Source organism: Melanotaenia boesemani, chromosome 1 (assembly GCF_017639745.1).
Source record: "Melanotaenia boesemani isolate fMelBoe1 chromosome 1, fMelBoe1.pri, whole genome shotgun sequence".
NCBI lineage: Eukaryota > Metazoa > Chordata > Actinopteri > Atheriniformes > Melanotaeniidae > Melanotaenia > Melanotaenia boesemani.
This window is the reverse complement of record NC_055682.1, coordinates 24,689,530-24,703,688: the sequence shown is the minus strand read 5'-3', so window position 1 is coordinate 24,703,688 and position 14,159 is coordinate 24,689,530. Positions and strand designations below refer to the sequence as shown.

The 14,159-nt window shown below is 41.4% G+C and overlaps 1 protein-coding gene across 1 annotated transcript in view; it reads left to right on the top strand.

Annotated features, from left to right (window-relative positions):
• Positions 1-14,159, top strand: part of LOC121640431 (CUB and sushi domain-containing protein 1-like) — a 344,948-nt gene that overhangs the window by 290,598 nt on the left and 40,191 nt on the right. Inside the window, exons 52-58 of the mRNA XM_041986178.1 lie at positions 121-306; positions 1,654-1,851; positions 3,473-3,646; positions 5,145-5,318; positions 5,529-5,702; positions 7,268-7,456; positions 13,637-13,813. Coding sequence (XP_041842112.1) covers positions 121-306; positions 1,654-1,851; positions 3,473-3,646; positions 5,145-5,318; positions 5,529-5,702; positions 7,268-7,456; positions 13,637-13,813 — 1,272 coding nt within the window. The remainder of the gene's footprint in view (positions 1-120; positions 307-1,653; positions 1,852-3,472; positions 3,647-5,144; positions 5,319-5,528; positions 5,703-7,267; positions 7,457-13,636; positions 13,814-14,159) is intronic.

Genomic DNA, 14,159 nt, shown 5'->3' with positions numbered 1-14,159 from the left:
CCCATGGAGTCATCATCTAAGTGGAAATTTATAAAAAAAAAAATTAGTTGACTAGAATTAAAAACTTGCTCTTTTCTTGTTTTCCCTTTCTTTAACAATTCTCTCTTTGAAATGTGGCAGCTATCTCATGTGGGATACCTCTGTCACCTGGCAACGGCAGCTTCCTTGCTTACCAGTATACTGTTGGTAGCCAAGTCACTTACCAGTGTAACCATGGCTACCACCTTGACCCTGCTGTTCCAATGACAGCTATGTGTTTGGAAGATGGCAGCTGGAGTAATGCTGGTTCGGTCCCCAGATGCCTACGTAAGTGTTTTTAATAATGACTGATCTGTGTAAGAAAAGGACTTAATTAAAAGTGAATTTGTTTTGATGTGGATCTCTATGTTCTTAAAGTGTCTGATAGTACGAAGAAAAATTCAAACATTTTTGGATTAAAAAAAAGCTTATCCTGTACACCAGAAAGTTTACAAAATAAATATTATACTATATAATAATTAATATATAATAATAATAATAATATATAATATTATACTTTTTCAAGTTAAATATTAAAATGTGTATATAATTGAAGGAGTTAGTTTATGCCCAAGTTGACACTTTTTCCTGAGGATTTAAGGAAATGCCTGGAAGATACTTTGGTCAAAGTAGAACAGGAAAGCATTACAACTCCTTTTTAAAACCAGGATTTTACAGCTTCTTTTTTTGCAACTGGTTTTAGAGTACAGCTGAATTTAGTAAGGAATTCAACTGTATCCCCCTCATTTCTGCAGGGTGTGGTAATTGAGATTTGTCCTAGAAATCTGAGCTACAGTGCAAATATAAATTGGAAACAAATTGCCTTCAATAACTCATGTAGCATGTTATTAGAAGTAGAAAAAGCATGCAGTAAGTAGCCTGAGGGCTAATACTAGCGACAACAGTAAATCAAACACACTTCCATTTACCAAAATGATACTTGGCTGGCTGTTTTTATAAAATGCATTACTGTCCTCTGCAGTTCATAGTGTAAAAGCTGAAACTCAATTTAAATTTCCAGTAGTGATTCCCACAGGTGACTCTATAAATCTTTTGCTTCACTATTGGTCTATTTTTTTTCATCTTTTTGTGACAAATGTTAGGAACTATTGCTAATATGGCCTACGTGTGAATGAAATTAGTAATTCTAATGATGGAAGCCATTCCATTCAGTGGTAAATTGCAAATCAAAAAATAAAGCACCTCAAAGGAGGGAAAAAATATGAAAACACCAATTATAGGTTTGATTTCCTTGTCTTGATATAAAATCTTGAATGAATTACTGATAGAGATTTATTATTACCATTTCTTTTCTTAAGTTGCTTGCTGGTGAGAATTTATAATAAGTAGTAAAAGAAAAAAAGTAGTGGAGCAAAAAGCAAGATCAATAGAATCTGAAATTCCCAACTCTGTTATATCATGATTAGAAGTCGAAGGAAGGCTTAACAGCAACACTCATACTGTATCACCTTTAATATTGGCATTGCCTTGATATGGACTTGCAGGATGTTTGCTACAAAACATACACTTCCACTGTATGGCTAAAGCAAAATTTAAAAAAGGTACTTCATACAAAGGGAATCTTTACATTGAAAACATGTTTTTTTGTTTTTTTTTTTCTTAATTTTTTTCCAGCGGTGCATTGCTCCAGCATTGAAGGCATCTTGTCAGATCACATGACCCACCGCCTGCTCTCTGGTAGGCTAGGAGAGTTCGGTTCTATGGTGATGTTGGAGTGCTCATCAGGCTACTATTTGGGTGTTGGGCATCGGACTCTTCGCTGTCTCGCCAATGGCACATGGGAGGGGTCAGATGACCCAGCTACTTGCAAGAGTAAGTTTTCATATTCATCAACACCAGCGTGACTGAGTAAAGGAACCATGGTAGATGCTATTTTGAGATACTACAGTTGTTTCTGTTTGTTCTGTCTTTCAATGACTACAAACAGGACGGTTGAGCCTTACCCCTGCTCACGGGGAACGTTTATTAACAACAACCTTTTCTAGCAGCCCGTGTTACATACAAACATGTCCGGGTGGGAACAATAACACTCAAAGCAATTCCTATTGCTACAACAGTAAGATTTATTTTTCTCAGAATAATTTTTTTGCCTCACCTTTGAACAAGAAGATAAAACTTGACGGCTTGCGTGTTTTGAGTGCTTGAGCTTATTCATGAGGACGCCCAGAAAGCTGTATCTGGGTTTTGATAAACTGCGCTGGAACGTATGAGTCTAATAAAGAAGCTCATCACATACATGAAATAACATAACATAATAACATAAAATTTTTGATCTCTGTAGTGGATAAATACAGCGATTTTATCTTGGTGACCTTAGTCACAACATTCATGGTTGGGAAAAGCCAATCTTATAAGACAAGAAATGAAAAAAGATGCATAATACACTGACATACAAAGATTGGCACAATAATATAATCCAACACACAAAAAGAATATGAAAAGAATAAAACTGCATTTCAGTTTGCTCCCTTCCCCACTTTGTCATGAAATGCTTATCAGAATAAAAAACCCACCAGGGTACAAGTAAAACAGCTAATGAAAATAAAAATAATAAATAAATAAATAAATAAATGGTATAAGAAAGTAATGGTTTAGTACAATCATGGCACATGTCTAATATTTCTAATAATATATGTAAGGGACAGTCTGAGAGGGGGCTGCTTTCTATTTTAACTTGAGTGTGTGTGCATGTGTTTATCCATTTCCCTCATGACTGCTTCTTTTTGATGAGTCAACAGTGGTGTATGTGTTTCCAAGCGCCCCAGGATATTAACCACTGCACATTATCTTGGGACTATGATAACTGTTTAAAGCAGAATGCAGCCTGAGCTTCCAAAATGTGGGGTATATGTCAGCAGTGGTAAAATACTGTCTTTTTAAATACAGAGCTACTCTGCAATGTGCCTTTGCTGCTTATTTCACAAGGAGATGTTAAGAGAGAAATTGTGGCTTTGAAAACTCTCTGATAAAGAATTTCTTAATGTTGCATAATATATGGTATGCCAATATAAAAGTGAAGTGTGCACACTTAAAAAAGTTTGATATATCATTAGGAAATAAAATCTTTCAAGCTAGGGTTTCATTTCATTATATTTTCAAGTCAATTCTTTATTCACTATTGAGGCTGATTTAAATATAACCTGAGTGTTCATTATGATCTTCAAGTTGACCAGTGACTTTAAGACAGTATTCATAAGGATTTTAAAACAGAATAATGAAAATATTTAACAGAAATCTAACTAAGCTACTTAAGTATAATCTTTAAATTTAGTTTATGTCTCACTTAACATTACGAAGCCTGTTAAAAATAGATTCACTTCATAAGACTTTTGTAAACACAGAAAACGGAACAACTGCAAACACCTCATAAAGTTCTGTGATACTTGTTCTAGGATTGTCCTTTTTGTAACAATGTTTAAATTCTATTGTTTAGTCATCTCCTGTGGAGAACTTCCTTCCCCACCTTTTGGTACCAAACTGGGGACGCTGACTACATTTGGAGCAACTACAATCTTTATGTGTAACCATGGCTACACGCTGGTGGGGTCACATGTGAGGGAATGTGGCGCAAATGGGTTGTGGAGTGGTGCAGAGACAAGATGTCTAGGTAAGTCCCATTAAATGTGATAGAATGTACATTGTGTTGTGGTCTGTACTAAGTCATTTTGGCATGAAAGTGAACAGTGTGATCAATAATGAAAATATGTTCTATAGACTGAACGGTGTGAATTATTAAAAACAGAAGAGAAGGCGCATGAATTGGGAATGAAATGTAGTAAGCTGTCAGAACAATATCAAAGACCTGGGCCATTCTCATCATACATTAATGATCTTTTGAATCGTTTTTTTTTTTTTTTTTTTTGCATTTCTGTTTAATCCAACCTGATTAGTGCTTACTACCGACACTCAGATGGGATCTATTTTCAACTCTACTTACAATATTACAGCACATGCTTTTTGTAGCCAGCTGAAAGTCTTTCAGTTCTTGTTTGGGGGATTTTCATACATTGTTTCTGCAAAAAGCCTTTGATTCTGTTGTCTAGCTGCTTACACTGCCATTTGGAAGTATTTCGACAGAGTTTAGATGATGTTTAGACTTGTGAGGACCTTTGCAAAGTGCAAAATCTTCAGCATGCAACCCTTGAGGCTGTATATTGTGGATTTTTTGTGAAGTTTATATTCTGGATCATCATGCTGTGGAAGCCAACTGCTTCATTTGATTTTTGTTTTTAGTACTGTACGGGTTAAGGTCTGTACAACCGTAGGTACAGAGCAAAAAAATAAAAATAAAAAATACTACCTAGGAGTATGTGTAAGGTGTTGCTTCCAGAATTTTGATGAGACTAAATTCAATCAGTTTGTACACATAGCTATGAAATGTTTTTTTATTAGAGAGTTAGTATTTGATCAAATTTAAATTTTTAATTGCAAGAAGTTAGATATTTTGATGAAAAAAATCATATCCATGAGCCATTTTCTTTTCTTTCTTTTTTTTTCTTGGTGGAGTCTAAGAAAGTGGTAAAAATATCTGAGCTATCGTAACCACAATCAAAACTGCTTCTCTAAATAATCTGTGTTTTACGGATTAAGTGTACAGAATTCGTTATTCAGAATGTGTATGAGATAATTTCAGAAGACAGCCGTATTAAGAGCCACGTACAAAAACAGACTCTTGTCAGTGAGTTTGTGATGCAAAGAAACTTTAATGGAGGATTAAAATGCAGTCACACTGGTGACTGATTTCTTTGTAATTGAAGTGCCATTGAAAACAACTGACTCATTCCCCACATCTCAGCCTCCAGTGCACAGGATAAAATAAAAAGATGAAAAGATGTGATACTTCGAGGCCACTTGCAGATCAAGTAAACTGGTTCAATGCACAGGTTTTAAAAGACCTTTTGTGCACATTTGTATTTGCTGCATGTTCAGGTTTTTTGTCTTTGAACACCAATTAGCACATGCAACAATGATTTAATAACCTCATTTAAAGTTTTGAAATGTTTCAAAGTCAAAACTTCAATAACACTGAAAAGCTTGGGATCTGAGTGAGTTTTTTTTTTTTAATACATATACTGTTTGAATATTTGTTGTTTTGCTTTTTCTAGCTGGTCACTGTGACTCTCCAGATCCCATAGTCAATGGCCACATTAGTGGAGATGGATCTAGTTATCGTGACACAGTGGTGTACCAGTGCATGTTAGGGTATCGTCTAATCGGTACATCAGTCAGAATCTGTCAACAAGACCATCGGTGGTCTGGAACAACGCCTGTCTGCGTCCGTGAGTATACACCATAACAGTTTTATCATGGTTTCTTTTTAGGGTTTAATGATTTTACGTTTTCCTTAATATGAAAAGCTAAAACATCTTTTGTTTTTTTTTTTCTATTTGGAAACATAACATAAAAAAAACATAGGAGATTTGTTTCTGTAAATCAAGAAATGTATACTTTATATATTATTTACCCTTCTCATATCTTACCTTCCTCAGCTATTACATGTGGTCACCCAGGAAACCCAGCCAATGGGCGGACCAATGGCAGCGAGTTTAACCTCAATGACGTTGTCAACTTCACCTGTAATAAAGGTTACATCCTCAGTGGAAATGCTCGCGCTCAGTGCAGGCTCAACGGACAGTGGAGCAGCCCCCTACCTGTCTGCAAAGGTCACAATCACATCTGTTTAAACAGAGCTCCACTTACCTCACATCACAGTAAACTCTTTTTTGAATTCACTCTTCAGAGTAAAATACGTAGGAAAAGAAGGCATAGTTCTGCACTCTATTTCACTCCTGATGGTAAGACGGAGAAGTAGTTGTGAATATTATACAGTTATATTCCCTTTTAAATCATCTGTTTATGATTGGATGATTGGATGTATTCAGCAATTGCTGACTGAATTTTCTTACAGCTACATTAGATGAGTTGAATTTGCTGCCATCAAAAACTGAACTGAGGATTTAATCGTTGTAGTGTAGGCACATGCTCTTACCAATAAGCTATATTTAGCCAGTTAAATCAGTGTGTGTGTGTGTGTGTGTGTGTGTGTGTGTGTGTGTGTGTGTGTGTGTGTGTGTGTGTGTGTCTGGGTGAATGTCCAGAGACATTGCTTATCCTCTGTTAATCATGCATGTTTTTACACCACAGACCTCTCTAGAATTCTGGTAGCATTACAGTTATTATACACTAAAACACACACACACACTCCATGGGCATTTTACACAGCTGATTTCACATGGCTGGAAGCATAGGTTTCCTGTTGAAGAGATTCATCCTTTCTTGCTTGCTTTCTCCATTTTCTCTGATTTTCTGTCTTATTCCCTCTTTCTCTCCTTCCCTCCCTCGCAGCAGCAGCTGTCAATTATAAGACCGAAACTTTCTTCATTCCCATAGGGTGCCAAACACACACGTACTTGCAAACACACTCACACACACATCACTGTCTACCCCATGGACTTGAATTTGAGTGAATGTCAGTCTCCCTCGTGACATGTGGAAAATCATACTCTACTTCTATTGGACTGGCATCACCCAGAGAGGAGAGGGAGCTGAAGGGAACAGAGGAGAGAGGAGGGAACAAAGAACTTGAGGAAACTGAGTAGTGTGACAAAAGAGAAGTTCAGAGAACAGCAGAAAAGAGCGACAAGGACAGTTTGAATTTACAGGAATTTGATTTGTAGTTTAGTGCCCATTCACATCCTGCTGTATGGATGCAGTTCTGTAAAAGTTCAGCTCCATTATGTTGAGAGTAGTTCATTCTGCTTTCATTGTGTTTTTGACCCATGTCAACTAAAATCTGAAGGTGAAATTTGAGGACTATATTGTACCCTTACATGACATATCCCCCATTTTTCTGTAGCAATCTCAAAATGAGTGTCCAAGACTTACTGCTAACTTCATGACCATCTATAATAGCGGTATTACTGAATGAATTAAAGAGCTCTTGGATCGTGATTACTAAAACTACTGAAGTTTTTATGGCTAAAAAGTATCCCATTTTTTCTCTTTTCTTCTCTGACTTAGCCATTTTCCCTGTGCATGTTTTGATCAAAAGAAAAGAGAGGAAACATTTCTGCATGCACAGTTTAATCGTCTTTCTGCACTTTATTCTATAACAAGAGCTGCTGTAACAAGTGAATTTCTCCACTGTGAGATAATAAAGTCTAATCTAATCTAATCTAATCTAATCTAATCTAATCTAATCTAACGAGGTATTTTGCTCTTTACACAGTGGTGAACTGTTCGGACCCAGGCCATGTGGAGAATGGTGTCCGCCAGTCTGGCCTACGTTACCCTGAAGTGTTCAGCTATGGTGTAACTGTCGCAATCCACTGCAAACGAGGCTTCTACCTTCTGGGTTCTGCACTCCTCACATGTCAGCATGACGGACTCTGGGACAGACCAATACCTCGCTGCCTAGGTATGTGCAGACAGAAAACTGAGAACAACTTTGACAACACAGAAGTAAAGAGAACAAAATTCATAAACCTGTAAAGACAAATTATGTGTATGTAACCAAGAGAAACCTGTGACTGTCCTTCTCCCCAAAGCAATGTCATAAGTAATTTGTTCATGGAGGCAGATACAACCTTTTAATGTTAAAAAAAATACATAACCTCTAGTGGCTGTGAGTGAAACTGTATGTTAAGGGTTAAAGCTTCCATTTAAAGAGGTTGTGGCATAGAATAATGAATGTTCTTAATCCTAAACTGATTTTTAACCCTAATCATATGATGCTACTGTGTAAACCCAACTATATAATAGTTCATTTTAATCATAGTCTTGTTTTATTCTGCATGTTGTTGTGTTTATGTGTAACCAAAGTCTATGAAGATGATAGTTGCATTAGGAAAAGACTGTATTTAAAAGCTAACCCTGATTGTTTTTCAACTCTACCCGAGTGATGTTTTTTATCTAAAATGACAAAAACATTATAGTTTAAAGTGTTAAAGTGAAGAAAACAAAAACCAACTCACATTCATAAGTCACTGCTGAATATGTGTCTCATGGTTGAGGGAGCATGGTTGAATGTACTACACATAATTTCACCATCCAGCATCCCCTCCTGCCTCGTCACGAGAAGGTTTTGGCTTCTTAAAGGAAACATTTAAGAATTAGCTCTGCTTTCCTATAGAAATTGTCATATGAGTTGTAGTGCCCTCTGGAGTTTTTTAGGGGCAGTACTTTAAAGGACATTGTACTTAATGTTGTATTTAACAGTGGAACAAAACTAAAATGAATGAATTTTCAGTAACTGTTTGTGACCATTGTCATGAAGCATTACTCGGTCAATTATGTTGATTTTGAAGGAATGTTCCATTGTGTGTGATCTGCAATAATGCAACAAGACTGTGATCACTTCAATATCATGTTTTATAAAGTAAGCTATTATGTAAGTTAGATATGTTTATATTAACCGAGTCCTGAGTATTTTCTCTAATCAGACATCAGACATTAGGGACACTATTTGTCCTATTCATCCAAACGGTAATAAATGATCAAACTGATTTTACATTTATGACTTTCAATAAATTTATACAAGTGTTTAAATACACTTAAATTGTTCTTTTAATGGAAACAAGTTCAGAAAAATAACAAACACAAACAATTTCAGAAATAAAAAAATAAAAAAATAAAAAAAAAGTATTTGTTAGAAAAAAACCATCCATCCATTTTCTGCCACTTATCCGGAGTCGGGTCGCGGGGGCAGCTGCCTATGCAGGGAAACCCAGACTTCCCTCTCCCTGGCCACATTCACCAGCTCATCCGGAGGGATCCCGAGGCGTTCCCAGGCCAACTGAAAGATGTAGTCCGTCCAGCGTGTCCTAGGTCTTCCCCGGGGCCTCTTTTCGGTGGGATGTGCCTGGAACACCCCACCAGGGAGGCATCCAGAAGGCATGCTAGCCAGATGCCCGAGCCACCTCATCTGGCTCCTCTCGATGTGGAGGAGCAGCGGCTCTACTCTGAGCCCCTCCCAGATCACAGAGCTTCTCACCCTATCTCTAAGGGAGAGCCCGGCCACCCTGCGGAGAAAACTCATTTCGGTCGCTTGTACTCGCAATCTTGTTTTTTCAGTCAATACCCACAGCTCATGACCACAGGTGAGGGTAGGAACGTAGATCGACCGGTAAATTGAGAGCTTTGCCTTTCGGCTCAGCTCCCTCTTCACCATGAGAAACCGATGCAGAGTCCGCATCACCGCAGATGCCGCACCAATCCACCTGTCAATCTCCCGCTCCATCCTTCCCTCACTCGTGAACAAGACCCCGAGATATGTGAACTCCTCCACTTGGGGCAGGACCCTATTGCAGACCCGAAGAGAGCACTCCACCCTTTTCCGGCTGAGGACCATGGTCTCGGACTTGGAGGTGCTGATTCCCATCCCAGCTGTTTCACACTCGGCTGTAAATCGCTCCAGTGAGAGCTGAAGATCACGGCCCGATGAAGCCAACAGAACCACATCATCTGCAAAGAGCAGAGACCCAATCCTGAGGCCACCGAACCGGATCCCCTCAACACCTCGGCTGCGCCTAGAAATTCTGTCCATAAATGTTATGAACAGAATCGGTGACAAAGGGCAGCCATGGCGGAGTCCAACCCGCACTGGAAACGATTCTGATTTACTGCCAGCAATGCGGACCAAGCTCTGACACCGGTCGTACAGGGACCGGAGAGCTCGTACAAGCGAGTCCGGCACTCCATACTCTCAGAGTACCCCCCACAGGAGTCCCCGGGGGACACAGTGGAATGCCTTCTCCAAGTCCACAAAGCACATGTAGATTGGTTGAGCAAACTCCCATGCCCCCTCAAAGACCCTGAAGAGGGTGTAGAGCTGGTCCACATTTCCATGACTGGGACGAAAACCACACTGCTTCTCCTCAATCCGAGGTTTGACTATCCAACGGACCCTCCTCTCAAGCACCCCTGAATAGACCTTACAGGGGAGGCTGAGGAGTGTGATCCCCCTGTAGTTGGAGCACACCCTCCGGTCCCCCTTTTTGAAGAGGGGGACCACCACCCCAGTCTGCCAGTCCAGGGGAACTGTCCCCGATGTCCACGCGATGCCGCAGAGGTGTGTCAGCCAAGACAGCCCTACAGCATCCAGAGCCTTAAGGAACTCTGGGCGGACCTCATCCACCCCCGGGGCCCTGCCACCGAGGAGCTTTTTAACCACCTCAGCGACCTCAGCCCCAGAGATAGGAGAGCGAGCACCAGCTACCCCAGACTCTGCTTCCTCATCAGAAGACGTGTTGGTGGGATTGAGAAGGTCTTCGAAGTATTCCTTCCACCGCCTCACAACGTCCCGAGTTGAGGTCAGTAGCCCCCCATCCCCACTGTACACAGTGTTGACGGAGCACTGCTTTCCCCTCCTGAGCCACCGGATGGTGGACCAGAATCTCCTCAAAGCCGTCCGGAAGTCATTTTCCATGGCCTATCCAAACTCCTCCCATGCCGAGTTTTTGCCTTAGCGACTGCCGAAGCTGCGCTCCGTTTAGCCCACCAATACCCATCAGCTGCCTCTGGAGTCCCACAGGCCAAAAAGGCCTGATAGGACTCCTTCTTCAGCTTGACGGCATCCCTCACTGTCGGTGTCCACCAACGAATTTGGGGGTTACCGCCATGACAGGCACCGACGACCTTACGGCCACAGCTGTGGCTGGCCGCCTCGACAATAGAGGCACAGAACACAGCCCATTCAGACTCAATGTCCCCCGCCTCACCTGGGACATGGTTGAAGCTCTGCCAGAGATGGGAGTTGAAACTCTTTCTCACAACACGCTTGGGTCTGCCAGGCCTGACCGGCATCCTCCCCCACCATCTGAGCCAACTCACCACCAGGTGGTGATCAGTTGACAGCTCCGCCCCTCTCTTCACCCGAGTGTCCAGAACATGCGGCCACAAGTCCGATGACACAACTACAAAGTCGATCATCGAACTGCGGCCTAGAGTGTCCTGGTGCCAAGTGCACATGTGGACACTTTTGTCTGAACAAGGTGTTCGTTATGGACAGTCCATGACGAGCACAGAAGTCCAACAACAAAACATTACTCCGGGGGCCGTTCCTCCCATTCACGCCCCTCCAGGTCTCGCTGTCATTGCCCACGTGAGCATTGAAGTCCCCCAGCAGAATGAGGGAGTCCCCGGAAGGAGTGCTCTCCGACACCCCCCTCCAAGGACTCCAAAAAGGGTGGGTACCCTGAACTGCTATTTGGTGCATAAGCACAAACGACAGTCAGGACCCGTCCCCCAATCCTGATGGCGAAGGGAGGCTACCCTTTCATCCACCGGGGTAAACCCCAAAGTACAAGCGCCAAGTCGCGTGGCAATGAGCATGCCCACACCTGCTCTGCGTCTCTCACCGGGAGCAACTCCAGAATTGAAGAGGGTCCAGCCCCTCTCAAGGACAGTGGTTCCAGAGCCCAAGCCGTGCGGCGAGGTGAGTCCAACTATATCTAGCCAGAACTGCTCAAGCTCGAGCACCAGCACAGGCTCCTTCCCCGCCAGAGAGGTGACATTCCACATCCCCAGAGCTAGCTTTTGCAGCCGAGGATCAGACCGCCAGGATCCCCGCCTCTGGCAGCTGCCCAGCTCACACTGCACCCGACCCCTATGGCCCCTACTGCAGGTGGTGAGCCCACGGGAGGAGAGGCCCATGTCAGCCTTTCGGGCTGAGCCCGACCGGGCCCCATGGGCAAAGGCCTGGCCACCAGGTGCTCGCCTCCGTGCCCCACCTCCAGGCCTGGCTCCAGTGGAGGGCCCCGGTGACCCACGTCCGGGCAAGGGAAACCTTGGTCCTTGTTTTCTCCTCATCATAGGGGTGATTTGAGCCGCACTTCGTCTGATCCCTCCCCTAGACACTTTGCCATGGGTGACCCTACCAGGGGCATGAGCCCCCAACAACATAGCCGCTAGGATTGTCAGGACGCAGAAACTCCTCCACCACGATAAGGTGGCGGCTCAGGGAGGAGGCTCATTTGTTAGAAAAATATTGTTCTAATCTCCCTCAGCCTTGTTGTTTAATTCAGCAGATAGGTGAGCAATTCTAAAAATGACAGCCAAAGTGTTAATGGGTTGGGCAGTTTAATGACAGAAGCTTAAAAACTGAGGGGAGAAGACATGTAGATATAATATCATTCATAATTTAATAATGATTACACTTGCCCAAAATGAACTACATCATATGAAAACCTGCCTACATTTTCATATTTTTTTTTTTTCTTTATCCTCCATAAAAAAATACCTTTTATTATAGATTATATGTAACATGTAATGTAAGACTTCTCAAAACTGTGTCAATTTGAAACTAAAGTGACGTAATTGACCAAATGAAATTCAGTGACAACAGTCATAACTATTCTGTCTTTATATTTGTCAAGAAAAACAATATTAGGAGTAAGAGCCGAAATGAGGACAAGGAGGATAAGAAACTGAAAGGAAAGGAGAGGGTTTAAGTAAAATAAAATGAATGTGAAGTAATCATAAAAAAGGGTGAGAGTATAAAGGAAAAAGGCTTAAAGGTTTGTGTATTATTGTGTGTATGTGTGTACAGAAAAAAGTGAGCATGTGTCTCTTAAGGCAATAGATGTTCTTGTTAGGGAGCTGCCTTGGCTCAGAGAAACATGGAGATTAAACTAGAGAGAGATAGAAAGAAGGAGGCTGATTCACAGATGAAGGGAGAAACACAAAGAGGTGAACAGAAGCGCAGAAGGAGGACACAGCAACAGAGAGGTAGAGATGGGGAATCAGACAAAAGAGAGGAAGGGGCAGACACTGGTGACACACTTGTGTCTGTGCATCGAGCATTACATTCAAGAAACAAGGTCTTATCGGAAAATTGGGGGGAGAGGGGTGATGACTGAGGGGCAAGGAGAGGATGGAGTAATACAATTTGGGGGGTATGGGGAGATAACAGGGGACAAGTCATTTGGTAGAAATAGAAAATTGAGAGCAGTTTCATATCTGTGTCCTCCAGAAACCTGTGCACTGTAAAACAGATTTCTTCAAATTGAAAGTAAAAAATTGCAGATTTTTTTCATTGATGTCTGTCGCTTTGACAAGGTGGAATGATTTCTGCTAGTTTTCAGCACAGAATAGTCGGAGAGATTCTGTCTGTGTTTTCTAGCCAAGGTAAATCTAATTTTATGTGAGTTATTGGTTTTTCCTTCTATACTCTCGGGCAATTCAATTAAACTCGACAATGGTAAAGTTTCCTGCTATGTCTCTATACTGTGTAAGCTAAGCAAATAATTATTTATGGTCTGAAGTTAAATTATACAATTTCAAATGCCAGAATGAGCACACATCTAAGTGTTGGGACACATACCATCCAACTATATCATGGGTTTTTTTTTGGCTAAAATGTAATGCAGATACTTTTCTCTCTCCGTTAGTTGTCTGTGTCCTTTGACACACCAGCAAACACAACAAACACCTGCTTTAATCCCGTACTTTTTCTTGCTGTCACCCCATCCCTCTAGCTGTCTGCAGCAGTGACCCAGCTGCACCCCTTAATGCAGTTATGTATCTGGAATCTATAGTTGGATGCAGTCACACACTCTAAACACACACTCTCTCTTCCAATCTTTTACCCTGTCCATAGCTATTTCCTGCGGTGACCCCGGTGTACCACCTAATGCAGTAGTTTCTGGAAGCCAGAGTTGGACATATGGATCAGTGTTGCAGTACTCGTGTCTGCCTGGTGGAGTTCTCGTGGGCAATGTTACTCGCTACTGTCAGGAGGATGGCACGTGGAGTGGAGCACCACCCTATTGCACCGGTAAAAGCTAATTAGTTTATAAAGCTGAAACCCTGATTAACCAGATTTTCTTCTAGTAAGTATTAGCATTTAAAATGTGCATTCTTGCACAGAATGGTGAAAACAAAGGTGTTGGCTGGCTGTTTTTGAAAATAAAACATCCATCTTGACAATGTCAACAAGGAAAGCATTAGCAAAAGTAACATCCTTTGTAAATACAAAATGCTATACTTCAAGTCTTATAATAAAGTTGCCAAGGTTATTTTGCAGGTCTGTTTTTCAACAACAATCAGGTCATACAGTATGCTATAACAAAAAAATCATGCAAAATTTATCGAAACTGAAGAATTAACCTAGTTTTGTAGGT